Source organism: Canis lupus, chromosome 27 (genome assembly GCF_003254725.2).
Source record: "Canis lupus dingo isolate Sandy chromosome 27, ASM325472v2, whole genome shotgun sequence".
Taxonomy (NCBI): domain Eukaryota; kingdom Metazoa; phylum Chordata; class Mammalia; order Carnivora; family Canidae; genus Canis; species Canis lupus.
Genome location: NC_064269.1, coordinates 43,476,131 through 43,495,274, shown reverse-complemented (window position 1 = coordinate 43,495,274; position 19,144 = coordinate 43,476,131). Strand labels below are relative to the sequence as shown.

Sequence of the window (19,144 nt, the reverse complement as noted above, 5' to 3'; positions counted from 1 at the left end):
TGGATTTTACAGCATACATTTGTAGCCATTTACTAAAACTATTTTTATGAGAGAGATCTTAAATAAAATTGGAAAATAATGGATAGACTAAGATCCTGTGTTAACCTAAGATAGACTCTCAGAGAATGAATAACTCAACAATAAGAACGATACTCATCTGACTGACCTATTAGTTGGTTGTGGTATTCTCAGCTGATACACATACTCTACATTCTAGGCTGGGAAATGGCAGGGAACAAGATTTTCTCAAGTCAAAAGAATTAAAACTTCATATATGAAAATGGGAACTTTGAACAAAAAGCAGATTATCACTTGTGCTGAATTGACCAGGTGGTGTCTGTAGATACGAAGTTTCTCTCGGGCATTTTGCTAATCAGTACAACCCCTTTCCCCTCCAGCTATCAAGAGCCATAGTAACAAAAGCTCAGGAGTAGCTAATGTTTACTGGGTGCTTACTATATGCCAACTCTGTTATAAGTGCTTTGTACATATGACCTCTCTTTAGTGTGGCAGTTACGGTAAGTATCATCAACAGCTCTGGGAACTGACACAGAAGTAACCTGCCTGCAATTATAATTTTGAAGGGATGGAACCATATTCCAATCAAGGATTCTAACCCAGAACCCACTTTCTAAGCCATGATGTAATATAGCTCTCCTAAAATTCTGGAATAGCTTTCTCAACTAGAGAACCATAGTTTACAATCTTTGTTGTTGTTGTTGTTTTCTAAGATTTTATTTATTTATTCATGAGAGACAGAGACAGAGGCAGGCTCCATGCAGGGAGCCCAATGTGGGACTCGATCCCAAGTCTCCAGGATCAGGTCCTGGGCTAAAGGCTGCGCTAAACCGCTGAGCCACCAGGGCTCCCCAGCTTACAATTTTGTACCTAATCTATCACTTCTGCCTTCCTTGGACTTGCTTCTCCTAACACTCACCATGACTAATTTCAGCTTTTTAGGGTAAGCGTTTTCTCACTTAAGATGAAAAAGCCTGGGGGAAGAAAATTGATTTGAGGCAAGGAATATAGAGTTCTGGATATGGATGGTTTCAGGTTGAGATGTCAATGAAATATCTAAAAAAAGGTATGAAGGAGACATGAAACAGATTACCATCTACTTCACTGGTTTGGATCTCAAAAGAGAATATTGGGTTGACATACACATTTGATGCGGTAAAACTCTACTACTACTACTAATGCAGGTATCTTTTTTTTTTTTTTTAAGATTTTATTTATTTATTCATGAAAGACACAGAGAGACAGAGGCAGAGACATATGCAGAGGAAGAAGCAGGAAGAAGCCTGATGCGGGACTTGATCCCGGGACTCTGGGCCAAAGGCAGGCGCTCAACTGCAGAGCCACCCAGGAGTCCCCAGGTATCATTTTTTAGCACAATTTCTTGATTCTTACCCTCAAATAAGTTTTTCCCTTAGGATTTCTCATCTTAGAAAATGAAACCACTGTCTGCTCAGTTGCCTAACGAAATTGGAGAATCATCTTTGTTCTTCTCCTTCATCTTTACCCATACATGCAATTCACCAAGTCTTTTAGTTTTATTTGCAAATGACATTCTAAATCCATCTACTTGTCTCTATCCCCACTGCCGCTATGTAATTTACCTATTTCTTAATTTACAGATTCTTGCCTGGACCAGGAATCCACATAATTTTGCTTGCATGCTTCCTCAAAGACTTTATATAATTCTAACTTGATATTTATTTTTTTAACATTATAAGTTTAAAGAGTTGCAAAGAATATGATTTCTTAGGTATCTAAAAAATTGTTTTTAAAAAATAAAGCATCACTCTTTTTTAAAAAAGTATCCAATTAAATATAAAATACTAGGATGACAATATTCACTTTTATCTATTTAAAAACTGTAAAGACAAACTATTCTTTTTTTCCAAGATTTTATTTATTTATTTATTTATTCATAATAGACAGACAGAGAGAGAGAGAGGCAGAGACACAGGCAGAGGGAGAAGCAGGCTCCATGCAGGGAGCCCGATGTGGGACTTGATCCCGGGTCTCCAGGATCATGCCCTGGGCTAAAGGCAGATGCTGTACTGCTGGGCCACCCAGGGATCCCAAGACAAATTATTCTTAAGTAATTAAGAATTTTATGTGTTCCTTTTTCACTTTGACTTGGTATTTATGTTACATTTCTTCCTAAAATTTTATACTGATGTAATTTATTTTATGCTAGACTGTTTATATAAATCCTCTACTGTAATTTTACGAATCAAAGATATAAGTTTAAATTTCATATTTACAAAATTTCCTGTGGTCATAATCTATTAAGAAATTCAAATTGAGGGCAGGCCCAGTGGCGCAGAGGTTTAGCGCCGCCTGCGGCCCGGGGTGTGATCCTGGAGACCTGGGATCCAGTCCCACATCCCATGTCAGGCTCCCTGCATGGAGCCTGCTTCTCCCTCTGCCTGTGTCTCTGCCTCTCTCTCTGTGTCTCTATGAATAAATTAAAAAAAAAAAGAAATTCAAATTGAGTGATCATGACAATTAATAACAATCAAAACATTTTATATTTTGAAAGAATACTATTAAATATGAAAAGTAAAATTGTATTAAACTGTGTCTTAACATTAAACATATTTACCTTAATGAAATTTATGGTATTTTTATTTTATTAGTTTATATATTCCTTGATGAATATTACTTATTCAGGGTTCAGTATCCATTCTTTCATATGCTTCATTTTTACAGGTGTAAGCACTAAGTAACCTTTATAAAAAAATACATAGATAAGAGGGCAGCCCCGGTGGTGCAGCAGTTTAGCGCCGCCTGCAGCCCAGGGCATGATCCTGGAGACCCTGGATCGAGTCCCACGTCAGGCTCTCTGTATGATGCCTGCTTCTCCCTCTGCCTGTGTCTCTACCTCTCTCTCTGTCTCTATGAATAAATAAATAAAATCTTAAAAAAAAAAAAAAAAAGAACGGAAGGAGCTTTGTTATAGCAATATATCTCAATTTTTTGCACTCCTTCAGAATTATATGCCCCAAGTCACACAGTAGCTTATCGTTAAAAATTACTTAAAATCATCAGCTGGTAACTTAACCAAGCTATCCTTCAATTCTATTGAAAAGAAAGAATTATAAACAATCTAACTTTCCGATCCATCTTCTTAATACCAATATTTGGATCTATCTGTAATTGCTCCACAGAGGTTTTTTTTCCTTCCCTACAAGAATAAAATATTAAGATTCAGGAGAGGCATGCCTATTGTAAAGTGAGGGGTGCACACTGTGAAAAGGGAAGTAAAAAAAGAATCTGCTCATCTTAGGTGCCTTCTGAGGCAGATCAATTTTATTTTATTTTTTATTTTATTTTTAAATATTTTATTTATTTATTCATGAGAGACACAGAATGAGAGAGAGAGAGGCAGAGACACAGGCAGAGGGAGAAGCAGGTTCCATACAAGGAGCCCGATGTGGGACTCAATCCTGGGTCTCCAGGATCACACCCCAGGCTGCAGGCAGCGCTAAACCGCTGCGCCACCGGGGCTGCCCTAGGCAGATCAATTTTAGAAGCTGAGGACCTGTGGCAGTGCACTCTTTTGGAAAATGTTTGTGCATCTCCGGGTATATGTGTATCTCAATTTAAATACCTTTGGCCTAGGCTACTCTAATAACTCATCTGATCTTGCTTCCACTATAAGCCTCGTGGAATCCATTTTCCAACTAGTGGCCAGATGGTCTTTTAAAAACACAAATCAGCAGATGTTATGCACTGATTAAACCTCTTTAATGGCTTCCACCATTCTTAAACATAAACTCCTGGCCACCCCTTACTAAAGCCCTGCATGCCTTTCACTGCTCCAATCCCCCTCCTCCTGCCCCCTCATACCAGTTGTCCTCACACATGCCCAGTTCTTCCCACCTTACTATCGTCAAAAACACTGATTCCTCCCTACTCCTCACATGGCATGCTTCTTAGCCTTCAAGACCCAGGTAAATGTTACTTTCTCAGAGGACCCTCTCTGAGCAATCAAAAATAGGTTCTAACCTCCCCCAAATTCCACCAAATAATATATTGTCTTTTGCAGAAAACCTGTTCCTATTCTTTATAGCACTTTTGGTAACATGTAATTAGATGATTTTTTTTTTGTTGGATTAGTGTCTGTGATCCTCTGCAGACTGGAAGCTCTCTTAGGGGAGAAACCACAGCTGCTTTACTCATCACAATATATTACTCCAGACTACCACAGCACCACTGGATACTCGATAAAGATCTGATGAATGATTGTGCAAGCAAACTCATGAAAAAATTTAGTTATTTGCTTAAAATGCTTCAATAGTTCTCCACTGCCTTGAACATAAAATTAAATGCTGGAGTACAACATGAGACTAAATGATCAGACTGTGTGCAATTCCCACTCCCTTCCCTCCACCCTCCCATTCCTAGCTCGTGCCAAACATATTTATCCTGAACTATAGCTATTAACCACTACTTAAAGTTTCCTGGATATTTCCAGCATTCACATATGCTGGCCCCTCTATATGGAATATGGTGAATATCCTTCCACCTTCTTTTTGCTTATTTCCTTTTAAGACTCACCTCATGCATTATCCATCTCTTCCAAGAGGTCTTCGATGCACCTCTCCGATCTGGATTACATGCCTGTCCTTCCTCTTCTACTCTTTTTTTTCTTTTTTTAAGATTTTATTTATTTACTCATGAGAGAGAGAGAGAGGCAGAGACACAAGCAGAGGGAGAAGCAGGCTCCATGCAGGGAGTCCGACGTGGGACTCGATCCTGATCCCGGGTCTCCAGGATCAGGCCCTGGGCTGAAGGTGGTGCTAAACCACTGAGCCACCCGGGCTGCCCCTTCCTCTTCTACTCTTAAAGCTCTCTATTCAGATCACAACCATGACACTTATCAAACTGAACCATATTTTAGGTTCATTTTTCAGTGTTTCCATATAAACTATGAACTTCTTGAGACAGAGGTTGTCTTTATTACTTATTTCCAGTGCCTAGTGTAATATCTGGGAAACTACAAGATATTCAATAAATGTTTGTCAAAAGAGTAGGATTACTAAAAGGGTCATTATTTATTTTCTGAGCATCACTACCATTTAATTTACAAAATGAGAAATATAACTTACTATAAGTATTCAGATCAGTACAGGACTATGTTATATGGCCAGATAATAAGCTATCAACTCTGGGAACAATTAAAAGAAGGCAAGCACACACACACACACACACACACACAAAAGTAAGAGGGCAACAGAAAGGATTGGAGGGTACAATTATAACTTTATTAACACACATTACCGTCTATAGGCTACTCAGTTACTAGTGATGCTTCACTAGTGGCGACTTGTTTTGTTTGAGAAAGTATTTGGGCATCCTGGTGATAAATGACATGTAACCAACTGGGTAGATTCACAGCCAATAGAGAATTTAATAAATCTTTAAAGAGTAAAAAGATGGGACACTTGGTGATTGCCAATTGTAGTCTGCACCCCACTCACTCATGTACTTTGCTCCACTTCCTCCACAAGTGTGTCTGACAAACCAGATGTGGCTGAGGATAAGAAATTTGACTAAGCTGAAATGAAGAAGACAGAAACACAAGAAAATAATCCACTGTCTTCAAAACGAACAATGGAATAGGAGAAGCAGGAAGCGAATCATGATGAAGCATGTGCCACCAATATGCATTCCATTAGCACTGCCTTCTTATTTTACTTTTTTTTAGCTATTTAACTTTGTAAGATGCAAAGAGGCTGGATCAAGTTTAAATGACTATACTACCCATTTTCACAATAAAGAATCAAGAACTACAGAAAGTAAAGGCCAAGTCTGGCTCTCCCACCTGCCCATCTGGCTGGCAGGGAAGGAAAAGAACTTGAATGCTGAAGAAAGAAGTTGGGTACTCTGTGAGATCCAGAGTAAAAACCAAGTGAGTCCAACGTGTCCTGTTAGGCTGTAAAATGCCATTTAATTAGAGTGCCATTTTTTGTTGTTGCTCAAGTGATTTTAATTATTAAATGCACAATATTTAATATGCAAGTATCTGGGGAAAAATCTTTAGGATATAATCCTAAAAAATGCTCAGTGATCTAAAACTACCTGTAAATCATAGGTAAAACCTTATGATCTTCTGGGTCAAAATTTATAAGTAACATACAAGCCAAATAACAACAAAATAGTAATTTAAAAAATGAGTACCACTATGAAAAATGAATGTTGAAAAATAAAAGAATTCATGAGCAAATTTTAGTTATATTGAAAGGATATGTCTTTATCACTGCTCAAAACACTAAGAAATACTCTTTAGGAACAGATACAAATCCAGCTTATTGAGCCATAAGAAAATGTCTTATTACTTTAGAGGCATTTTTTAAACTTTTAGTTAGCAATGTAGTTGCAAAAGACTTCAAAGAATAAGTTTACTCTTAGTGAAGATATTTAAAACATTCTTTTCTAGTAAAAAGAAAAAAGCATTTCAAAAATTTAAGTTTATAGCAGCACTGCTGAACTAATGATACTGCTTCCTACCTCCTCACAATTCTGAGACATAAAAGAATGAATTTTACTCTAGTCTCATTTTAAGAAAATGGGACTCACATTCAACAAAACACAAAACCTGCTAAAACTTGAGCAGAGACAAGTTTCAGAAGAAGAAAGTCCACATAGAAAAGTAGAAAGCGGGCAGCCCCGGTGGCGCAGCGGTTTGGCGCCGCCTGCAGCCTGGGGTGTGATCCTGGAGACCCCGGATCGAGTCCCACATCAGGCTCCCTGTGTGGAGCCTGCTTCTCCCTCTGCCTGTGTCTCTGCCTCTCTCTCTCTGTGTCTATGACTAAATAAATAAAATCTTTAAAAAAAAAAAAAAAAAGAAAAGAAAAGTAAAAGGAGCCCTTGGGCTCCCCCTGAAGGAATTATCCACTTTCATCTATTTGCCCACACAGGTTATAGAACATCTTCCCTCCTTTTTTTTTAAAGATTTATTTATTTATTCATAATAGAGAGAGAGGCAGTGGTATAGACAGAGGGAGAAGCAGGCTCCATGCCAGGAGCCCGATGCAGGACTCGATCCCAGGACTCCAGGATTGCGCCCTGGGCCAAAGGCAGGCGCTAAACCGCTGAGCCACCCAGGGATCCCCGAACATCTTCCCTCATGAGATCATTATACAATTTCTTTATATTTTGGGCATGAGCTCAATATGGAGCAGCATATATTGGAAATAAAGAAACTATAAGGGGATCCTATAAGAAGAAATGTTTTCTTTTGTGAGTTTTTCCTCTCAAACTTTAAAAGGCGATGTTTTTTATTTTAGTAAGAGAGATTATTCCCAAACAATTTTACTTTGCTCTTTAAGAAATCAAGAGATACAGATATCCTTCCCTTCTAACAGAGGGAGTTATTTCTTCTCAGAGGCTAAATTTAGGTAAGAAGACAGATAATTTCTGGACCTGAGTAAGATAGTAAGAATAATGTCCCTAGCCAAAAAAAACTTTACCCATTTAAGATACTTCAAATGAATATGTGTAGATTACCTTGGTATTACAATATACAATTAATACATATAAGTAAAATTAACAGTGGAGTTAGAAGACAGAAAAACATAAAAATAAGAAAAGAGAACAGAAGATGACAGAAAGAGGGGACAGTGATGAAGGTCACATGGCCTCAGAAATACAAACATAAAAGCAGCTTTTTCATAGCTTAAACCAATTAGGACCCAAATGACTGGTCTCATGCAATATTTCACTCAACAGCTTCAGATAGGCAGTAAGTAGCAGAATGGTAGAAAGATAAACAGGAAGAGAGAAAGAAAAAAGCATGCAAATAAAAGCAAATTATATATAGCTACTTTGGAAGACAGTTTCACAGTTTCTTACAAAGCTAAATATAGTCTTACCATACAATCCAGCAATTCTCAGGTATTTACCTAAATGAGTTGATAATTTATGTTCATACAAAAACCTACACATAAATGTTTATAGAAAGGCTTTATCCTTTATTGCCAAACATTGGAAGTAATCAAGATGTTCTTCAATAGGTGAAGGAATAAACAAATTGTGGCATGTCTATACAATGAAATATTATTCAGAAGTAAAACAAAATGAGTTATCAGGCCACAAAAAACCATGGAAGAACCTAAAAATGCATATGCTAAATGAAAGAAGCCAGTCAAAAAAGGCTACCCACTGTGTGATTCCACCTACAGGACATTGGAGAAAAAGAGAAACTATGGAGACAGCAAAAAGATCAAGGATTGGGGAGATGAAGGAAGGATGAATAGCTGGAGTACAGGGGAACTTTGGGGCAAACTATTCTAAATAATACTGCAATGGTGAATACATAACACAATACATTTGAATACAATACATTTGGCAAAACCCACAGAACTGTATGAGATGAAAGTGAACCAAAATGTAAGCTATGGACCAGTTAATAATGTATCAATATTGGCTCATCAATTCTAATAAATCTAGCACAGCAATCCAATATGTTGACAATATGGAAAACTTAGGTGAAGGAAGGAATATATGGGAATTCCATGTAGTTTCTGCTCAACTTTTCTGTAAACTAAAAAACAAAACTGATCTAAAGTAAGTCTATTATAAATAAATAACACATAAATATATTAAAATCTACCACCAAGAAAGCAAATGATAACTACTTCACACAATAGTACATTTTTAAATGTGTACTATCAATTTATATGTCATAGTTACAAGATGTATTATTGCCAACATTTCTATATGATCCCCAATATGTCAAGCAGAAAGAACTCTGTACAGAAAGAAAAAATAGGGACATTTTGAAAATGAAGGTAAGAATACAAAAAAGGTAAAATCAAGATAAAAAAATACCTCTTCACCTTGGAACAATGACTGTAACTATCCCTTTTCTGAAGCTCTCTACTACTACCCAATCTCTATTTAACTGTGTCTCAGGAAGTATTCAAGTAAGAAGTGGACAAGGCATTTATATAGGAACAGGGCACTAAAAGACACTACAGACTGTGAAAAGTTCCATTTTTCTTCAGTTTCACTAGTAAATGTCAGTTTGTCTTTCTATACTAAGCACTAAAGAAATCATATCCTCATACTAACACAGTTATGGAGGGACTCCCTTACGGCACATATTACAACATGTCTGCTTTAAAATGTACCCTTCGGGGACCTCCGGGTGGCTCAGAAGTTTGGCACCTGCCTTCAGCCCAGGGCATGATCCTGGAGTCCTGGGATCGAGTCCCACATCAGGCTCCCTGCATGGAGCCTGCTTCTCCTCTGTGTCTCTGCCTCTCTCTGTGTGTGTGTCTCTCATGAATAAATAAATAAAAATAAAAAAAATAAAAAAAATAAAAATAAAAAAATAAAATGCACCCTTTCTTGCAATGCAACTACCTTAACACATAAGACCACAGGGTCTCATCTTGGGGGTTTCCCAAAAGATTCAGGTTGCCCTCTCATTGAATTTTTCACCCTTTTGGCATGTATATTTCTCCAACAAAGAAATGTAAAGGAAACAATACCTGAAAAAATTAAATGTCATGAATCTCTGTAAGGGAGATTCAAAACCTCAAATCAGGGCAACCCTGATGGTCCAGCGGTTTGGTGCCGCCTTCAGCCCAGGGTATGATCTTGGAGACCCGGGATCGAGTCCCACGTCAGGCTCCCTCCATGGAGTCTGCTTCTCCCTCTGCCTATGTCTCTGCCTCTCTCTCTCTCTCTCTGTCATGAATAAATAAGTAAAATCTTAAAAAAAAAAAAAAGCAAAACCTCAAATCATACTCATATGAATTGAGATTAGAGCCTTCACTTGTTGAAACCATTTTTTCCATTAACATTTCCTATCTTTAGTTATCCTTCCTAACAAAATGTTAAAAGCAAGAGTAGAGGAATCTAAAAGACACAGAAAAATATGTAAAACAAACACCACACACAGCAGCAGTAAAACTCTTCAACAAGTCACTTTGGGGATGAGGCATGCCACTCTGGTGCTCTCAAGTGCCATGATAACTATGTCTGTCATACTTATTATTAACCTTGTTAATACCTTGTTATAATTTTAACTGCTCTTTCCAATAAGGCAGGGTATAAAATAAACTATCTGATATTTAAAATTAACATTTTAACTCAGAAATGTTTGGCTTTCCCATTCAAATTAAAAGCAGGATTGTGACCAGTTTTGCAATAAACAGACAAGTTCCATTTCATCTCACCAGATACATGAGCATATAGCATATACATTTTACTAACGCAGAGACTTTCAACATGAGTCATTCTTATGCAATCACATTTCAATTCTTATTTAAGTCTTGATACTTACACCTGATGAAGTGCTTCTGAAACCCTATAAACACATGTACAGTTCACCTAAACTATACTGGTTGGGTTTTTACCTTTGGTTTAACCAGCAGCATTGCCAGTAACTGTATAAAATTGCAGACCTGTTTTTCAGCACTGGTCCTGGCTGACTCCTCTTGTGCTAGCACCATTTCTCGCTCTGCAGTTATCTGTACACTCTCTCTTAGTGCTTCTTCCAGCTCTTCAATCCTGTCATCCTTCTTACGGAGACTGTCCTAGAAAACGATGGAAGACTAAGTGAAGTAGACTAATTTGTTAGCCCAGGAGAGCCTATTTATCAAGAAAGGATTATTTGCTTATTAAATATTCTTCCTTCAGAAAAATCCAGGCCAGAAAAATATCTTCACAGAGGAAAGAACAAGGGAAGAAAAGAAGTATAATAAGAGGTTGAAAAAGAATATTACTAAGAGCAAAAGGTCGAGTTAGTTAAGCAAGACAAGTTTGTGATGGATTTGTTCTCTGTAACAGAGAGAATAAAACTGTGTTAAGCAGCATAGGCAGCAAGAGCACGATTACTTAAAAACACAAAGCTGTTTTGAACTACTTTCTAAACTGGGCTTTAAGCCAGCTTTGATGAAGCCTAAGTAATAAGACTCAATACCAAAACATTCTCTCGCTCTCCAAAGTTCAGCCTCGATGAAAAAGTTAAATAAATAGCATGATTTTTTAGGTTATATTCTTCATACAGACAATTGTTAGCAAACTAATTTAGAAATGAAAAAGAAAGTGATTTTCTAAATGATTTCAAGATAGCAGAGTTTTCTCTTAATCTCATATGAGGAAACTAAAAATGGATATAAGTGGTTGGGCTAAGCATGAATAATTTATAGTCAGCCAACCAATTCCCACTATCCTTGATATTTTAAATAAGCTTAAAAATTAACTCCTGGGAATGTAAATATGGATTTCTAGCAGAAAGACAATCCTACAGAACTTTAAGAACATGTAAGAAAGGAAAGATCTTAGAATAGAAAGGATACATGAAGCAGAATTCAAACAGTATTAAAAATAGATTCATCAGGTTACTATAAGCATTTCCTCTTGAAATTCTTCTAGAATGCAAAGATTAAAAATAAAATGCTGCCTTTTATTAATATAATTAAATTAAAAACAACAGAACAAGAGTTGATAAAGCATTCTCCAACTTTCAGAATACTTGTATCAGTAAAAGATTTATCAAAGGATTTTGTCTTTCATCTATGCAACTCTCATTTAATTAGACTGCAGTTCACTTTTATAAGTGCAAGGCACAGAAAGTCCTTTCTAACTCTGTCTTCAGAAATCCAGACTGGAAATCTGTCAAAGTTAAGTCAGTTTTTCCTTTGAGCACTGAAAGAATGACATCTTGCTATTTAATATCTTTCATAATAAAAAGTTGACACAACTTTTTTTCTCTCTGTTTTCTCAACTAAAAAAAAATGAGGTTTAAAAAAAAGAATATTAAAAAAAAGAATATTCACATTTCAGTAATATATGTCATGTTCATTTTTTTTAAAGTGTTCACTCTTCTAGGAGAAAATGTTATAAAATACTGTGATTTAACCCTATAAGTAAGGTTCTATCTTCTACAGGGCAGTTTATCTATATAAAAAAAAAATACTCTTTCTTGAAATCTTAATGCTTCCAGGTGGCTTGCCATGAGCATGAGTGCAGCTTCCAAAACGGAAGTCACTGCTCAGGGTTTCTAAAACAATGTCAAGCAGAAAGGGACATGAAATGATTCTTGTAAAAACAAAGATTTCTTTTGATTCAAAGAAAATGAAAGGTAACAGAAGGATCCCGTGGAAAGCGACAGATGCAATCATCAGTGAGTTCAGTCCTCTCAAAATCTCTGATGAATAACTATTTGTAGTACCGTGGGATTCTGAATTAGAGACTACTATAAGCGAAAAGAAACATGAATGTTTCCCATTACCAACTGGTTGTGAATAACTCAGTATGATGTTTTTGTCCAGTCTGCTGTATTCTTTACTCTTAAACTGTCTTTGGGAGATCTCGCAAGAGGTTTTTGTTATTCTAACCGAAATTGAGGCCAAAAAACATATCCCAAATAACTTCCCAAAACCTATTTCAAACAAACAGGTTTATCTGCATTTCTGCATGGCTGAAAACCAGCTCTGTGGCTTTATCAGTAAAACTTCTTTAGAGAGAGGATACTTGGTAATTTGTCATAATGCAGATAATCACTACAGGTTTTCATACTGAAAGTTTTATCAAAACCAGTAGTAAAATCAGAGGTGGTTTTTTTTGTTTTTTTTTTTTTTTACTATTTAAGAAAAGTTTATTTTTTACTATTTAAGAAAAGTTTTCTGGACTTAATGGTAAAGCCTGGCTCAAAATCGGTGTGTATAATAAGGACAAAGAACAAAAGCCAACAAATACCAAAAATAAAAAGCAGAAAACTGTTAAATGATATTTATTAAATACTATAAATTACATAATTATAATACAGTCGAAAATCAATGTAAAACTAAGTGTGGAGCCATATGCTCTAAGAAAGCTGTATCAAACCAGGGTGGTAACAAGAGAAATGAAGACAGTGAATACTCTTATCACCTTCAACACCAACAAAGTTCGTAACTACTTAATCCATCTAGTGAGAAAATTTGGCTCCAGTTTTATTTTCAGAATCTTAATATCTCAGATATCTGCTAAGGTAAACCAAGGAAGTTTCCTTTATATTGAATTCCACACCTTGAATTTGTTTCATTTAATAAAATCCTGAGCCAATGCCAGAAATGAATAGAATCTTTTAGTTTTACAAATACTGGGGTTCTAAGCACACTACTAGATCATTATTTATAATTATCCTTTCTTGTTTTTATACTTTCAATGAAGACTAAGTACATTTTTCTATACTTAGACTATAACATGGGTATTCTATGTTTTTCAGTTTAGAATACTAGAGAAAAGATTTTAAGTTTTAGAAAGGCCAAAAATGATCACCCACAAAGAATAAAGTATAGGAAGGCACTGGAATTTTTTATGGAACACAAGGAATTAGAAGTCAACTGAAGTAATGCCTTCAAAATTCCGAAGGCAAGATGCTTTCTGATCTAGAACTCTATATCCAAACTATCAATCAAATGTAAGGGAAGAATGCAAAGTCCTAAAAAATTTACCTCACATCACAGATTCTCTCAGAAAGCTACTAGGGATGTGCTCCATCACTTTAAGAAGTCAACCTAGAAAGAGGAAGACATGGGACCCAGAAAAAAAGGGATCTACCACAAACAAACGGGAAAGGGAACCTTGAGGTTAATGGTAAGCCTAGAGAGTAAGTACAATTCAGAGGAAAGGGCAGAAGCTCAAGGTAAGATGTTTCCAAGAAAAAAAAAAGTGGATGAATAGATTATAAGGTTAATAAAATAAGGGATGATGTATTCTCTAACAGTACCAACATCGAGAGAAATGTTATAGTAGGAGAAAGGAACTTGGGAATAAACTGGTGATATGTATACACATAAAAAATCCAAAGCTATTATTGCACCAGGAAAAACTATAAGTACGGGAAAGGAAATGTAAGCATAATATACTATATGCCTGAGACATAATAATGTAAAACTTGTATTAGAAAGATGGAAGAAAGAGGAAAGTGTGTGTGGTAACTTGCATTGAAAGGCTAATTCCTCATCATTCAAAGTAAGAAATCATTAGATAACTATCTAAATAAAAAAATAAGAAAACAGCAGTATAAAAATGTCATTTGGAGAGGTGGAAGTAAACTGCAGAAGAAACCACCAAAAAAGGTGAAAGCATCTTATCTTAGGGGAGCAGGAATCCAGGTAAGACAATGAGATAGAGGACTAGCACTATTTATTATAAGCCCTATAGTATCACATCACTTCGTAAATGATAATAATTATTGTTCAGAAAAAAATTCAAAATCAAATTTTAAAATGTTAAAGGAAAAAGCACATACTGCAAAATAATTAATAAGAATACATGAATTTCTGGAGGGCCCCTGGGTGGCTCAGTGGGCTAAATGTCTGCCTTCAGCTCATGTCATGATCCCAGCATCCTGGGATCGAGCCCCAGATCGGGCTCCCTGCTCGGGGGTGGGGGGAGGGGGTCTGCTTCTCCTTCCCCCCTGCTCTTGTGCTCACTCTATCTTGCTCTCCCCACTTCTCAAATAAATAAATAAATAAAGTTTTAAAAAATAATACATGAATTTCTGGAAATAATTATAAATGCAGTGACTATTTCAGGTATGGATACTCTATAAACACATGGGTTAACTATTTACTGGAAAGAGAATAGACTGGACAAATACATCTCAAGACAGGGCAAATGGCGAAAAAAATACATGAATTTTAAGTCACTTTTCCTCAGTTTTTTATTCAAAAGTTGAAGTTCTTTATGCCAATAATTTGCATAGCAGGTCAAAATTATGAGAAATTCTTTTCAGTCTTTAGGAAACCAGGTAATATTCTAAATAACATTTTTTAAAGAGATAAAATATTGCAATAAGTTCTGCTATTATTCTGAAAATACCTAAAGCTTAAATATCCCAATAGCATATGTGTAAGACGAAGTACCAAGCCAAGAGCTTTGAAAACTGTCCCCTATCTCCCCTCCTTTGCAAATAGTTTTTTTTTTTTTTTAATACCTATGAATATAGTACTGAGTAGATTTCAGTGATAGTTTGACAAAATTCTACAGACAACATAGCTCATTTACATTGAACTTACTGGTGTATTTGGGTTTGAAGGAAGAGAAAAATCTCGTAATCAATTCGATGCCAATACATGGTTACTACCCAAATTCTCTGAATGTATGTGAGCCAAAAAAATATCAGTTAGTAAAGAAGTATAGGACTTCAGAAACTGCAAAACACAAAAGAGTCGGTATACTTCTACTCTTGGTAAATAGAGGCTAGAGAAAGTAAGGGGATGTGCTGAAATGCCCGGGAAGTGTTTCAGTGGCTCCAGTAGTGACAGTGGTTACACCAGCTATGTCCTAAGGCTCCAGATATATGCTGTACACATTTAATTATACGCTCTCTTTTAAAAAGACCACATTCACCAGTCTTCAAGATAAATCATGAGGTAGTCCTGCCATTCTAAGTCTGTAATCCCAGAGAAAAGTACACAGAACCTCTAATATCCCTAAATCCTTCTATTCTTAGGATATTCCACAGCTTCGAAGGATCTGAAGTATTCAGAAAATAGAGGGTGACTTACTGGAAACTAACTATAGACAGAGATTAAAGTTAAGGTATGACTGGCACACTTTAGTTTGTGAAAATCATTCCTGTTGCTTATATGTATTAATGACTTCTTGCTTTAGCTTGGAAAAAAATCCTAACTTCTCCAACTAAATATACTATTTGTACTTCCCAATACAGTAGCCACTAGTACATGTGGCTACTGAGCACTTAAATTGTGGCTAGACTATATTGAAATGAGCTATAAATACACACTAAATTTTGAAGAAAGTACAAAAAAAGTGAAACATTTAATCAATAATCTTCACATTGATTATATGTTGAAATGATAATATTTTAGACATACTGGATTACATACAGCATGTTACTAAAATTATGTTCCCTTTTGGTTTTTTAAGTGAAGCTATTAGAAAATTCAAAATTATATACATTATTATTTATTCTGGATAACACAGCAATAACTAGAACATGGTATAAATTTATCCCTTGGGGCACCTGGGTGGCTCAGTCAGACTCAGCGTCTGCCTTTGGCTCAGGTCATAATCCCAGGGTACTGGGATCAAGCTCCACATCTAGTTCCCTGCTAGTGCTCAACTCACTCGCTCTCTGTTAAATAAATAAATAAAATATTAAAAATAAATAAATCATCTCTTTTCTTAGCTTACAGCCTATTTGCATACAGGTATGAGTTACATGGGTGAGAATTCTTATGGTAAACTGCCTCAAGTTCTAACAATCCAAAGCACTGACAATTACTGCAGTGATAATATTAATAAAACAAATTCATATAGCATTAACTCTTCTGCCAACAGAGAAAACCAAACTGGATTTTGGAAAAAAAAAAAAAAATCAACATATGACATATCGCTTTATTTTTTTTTTTTTTTTTTTTTTTTTTTTTTTTTTTTATGATAGGCACACAGTGAGAGAGAGAGAGAGGCAGAGATATAGGCAGAGGGAGAAGCAGGCTCCGTGCACCGGGAGCCCGACATGGGATTCGATCCCGGGTCTCCAGGATCACGCCCTGGGCCAAAGGCAGGCGCTAAACCGCTGCGCCACCCAGGGATCCCATGACATATCGCTTTAATACCTAAGATATAAAGTGCCTGTATTCGTTGTTCACTGTTATATAACAAGTTGCCTCAAAACACAGCAGCCTAAAACAATAGTGAACATTTTTTATCTCATACAGTTTCTGTGGGTCCGGAACTAAAAAACAGCTTAGCCAAACAGTTCTTGTTACAGGGGATCTCATGGTGTTACAGTCAAGATGCTAGTCAGGATTCAGTCCTCTGCTTCCACTTACACGGTTGGCAAGTTAGTGATAGCTACTGGCTAGGGGCCTCTGTTCCTCTCCACAGGGCTACTTGAGTGTCATTATGATATGGCACCTGGCTTTCCTCAAAGCAAGTGATCCAAGAGAACGAGGCAGACACATCAACATCTTTTATGATCTATCTTCAGAAGTCACATACTACCACTTCTGACATTTTCTATTGTTCATACAGACTAATCCTGATACAATGTGGGAGCAGACTACACAAGGGCTCAAACACCAGGAGGTAAGGATGATCTGGGGCCATCTTGGAAGATGATTATCATAGCACCCTAGAGTATACTTCCAGCCTAAGAAAACTGAACTATCAATGAAGCAATGAGGCATGAAAACAGTGATTATCAAAACTGCTACTGAGAGAAAAATACCTGTTAGGATAACAGGGTCTTTACCAGAAAGACACAGCTTTTTTAATGAGATTATATTAAGGTGGAACTGAATAACCCTAGATTTCCTGAAATAAATGTAAAAGGCAGACATTAAAGATACTTCACAAAATTAGGATATCCAATGGATATGAGATCAGCAAAATATACATTTTTTCAAAAATTATTCAGAATAAAACCTGCAATTGGATTGAGGTCTAATGAAATATTTTATGATTGATTCTGGTAGAAATGAAGAGTAATCCAACTTAATTTGTTAGTAGTTCAGTACTAAAGAATACTCAACAATATGCCAATCAATCAAAGGTGAACTGAAAAAAATCACTGGGTGGATGTTTAAAGAGCTATACATAATAGATGTTATTAATAAGTTTAGTCCTCACATTCTAGTGAAGTTCCTTTCTTTTGGGAATAAACACAGTTTTTAGGAAATATGAGAATAAAGTATTCCTGGTCCTATTGGCCCCCATGGACTAAAGACTCTCCTCCTTAAATTCTGTTCCCTTATGCATTTTCATTATAATTGATTTTACTCTTAAGGGGGAAAAATCACAAAATTTAGTGAAAAATAACAGCCTAATTTAAAATTACAAAGAGGGGGCCGGCGGCCGGAGCCAGCACAGCAAGAACTATGTTGCTTCTGAACACCTGCTCACTGGTACACCAGGGGTTGGAAAAATCACACTAGGCAAAGAACTTGCATCAAGATGAGGACTGAAATACATTAATGTGGGTGATTTAGCTCAAGAAGGGCAATTATATAAAGGTTACGATGAAGAGTATGATTGCCCCATTTTAGATGAAGACAGAGTAGTTGATGAATTAGAAAACCAAATGAGTGAAGGTGGAGTTATTGTTGATTACCATGGTTGTGATTTCTTCCCTGAACGCTGGTTCCATATAGTTTTTGTGCTGCAAGCAGATAACAGTGTACTGTACAAAAGACTTTAAACAAGGGGTTATAATGAAAAGAAACTAAAAGACAATATTCAGTGTGAAATTTTTCAAGTTCTTTATGAGGAAGCATTAGCATCCTACAAAGAAGAAATAGTACATCAGCTGCCCAGCAATAAACCAGACATACTGTGTGCCATTGACAACTCACTCAAAAGCCTCTGGTGTGACAGGAAAAGAGCCTGCTTTATAATTTTAAATAGTTCATATCACTTAAAATGAAAGCAGTATCTTTAGAATTTTACTTCAACTGCTATAAACTGTTTGCACTCATCTCAACTAACAAAGACCAGTTTTCCTACCACTAGATCAGGTGCTGAAACCTACGTACTATGCCAACTACACTTATCAAATGAGGTCGCATTAGACCACTTCATTTGCAGAGTATAGGGTTCAAAGCAGGGGGTTTGTGTGACTAGTTTTGGGGGAATGCGGGAAGCTATCAAAGAATTCTTCATATCCTTGAATAAGAAGATTCCTAGAGTCGAATGAGATTAGGGCAAAAGCTGTGACAGCTGTAACATCAGGAAAATTAAGAGTTTGACTGGATTATAGCAAATCCTATACTACTACTAACTCTTTTAATACACTCATCTGAACTTTGCTTCCTGACATCAGCTCTGTCAACATCAACTACACAGCACTGCAGCTGTAAAACTCTAAGTCTCCACAGCTTTTCCTTCAAATCAAACATTCAATAAGAACAGCAAAGGCAAAACAAACAAAAAACCTAGAAATTTAAAAGTAATTTTTTGTTCTCTTCAAATATCACTCACAAAAGTAAAAGGAAAAAAGGTTCAATACTACAATAACAGAAAAAGAAATCACTTGACAATGACAGATCTTCATAAGCTTTTTTATTTGTCAGCAGCAGAAGGAAAGTCACTGCAGATCTCACATAGATTATCCAAAGTAACCCAGCCTCTCCTGTTCACCTGTCCCTTTTCAACTTGA

General features: G+C 36.3%; 1 protein-coding gene and 1 long non-coding RNA gene across 19 annotated transcripts in view; one reads left to right on the top strand and one right to left on the bottom strand.

The window, feature by feature from the left end:
• ERC1 (ELKS/RAB6-interacting/CAST family member 1) overlaps positions 1–19,144 on the bottom strand; it is a 539,401-nt gene that overhangs the window by 283,863 nt on the left and 236,394 nt on the right. For 7 of the 18 annotated variants that reach the window (XM_049102528.1, XM_049102529.1, XM_025461720.3 and 4 more), the window contains one exon: positions 10,431–10,562. The exons of 6 other annotated variants lie outside the window; for them this stretch is intronic. In XM_049102528.1, the coding sequence (XP_048958485.1) occupies positions 10,431–10,562 (132 nt within the window). Of the gene's footprint in view, positions 1–10,382; positions 10,563–19,144 lie in introns of all 18 variants that reach the window. 5 more of the 18 variants (XM_049102526.1, XM_049102525.1, XM_049102527.1 and 2 more) reach the window with 1 other exon arrangement.
• LOC125753816 (uncharacterized) lies at positions 1,224–17,409 on the top strand. Its single transcript, XR_007406411.1, has 3 exons — positions 1,224–1,376; positions 15,476–15,564; positions 17,023–17,409. It is a non-coding gene; the product is annotated as an uncharacterized LOC125753816 (long non-coding RNA).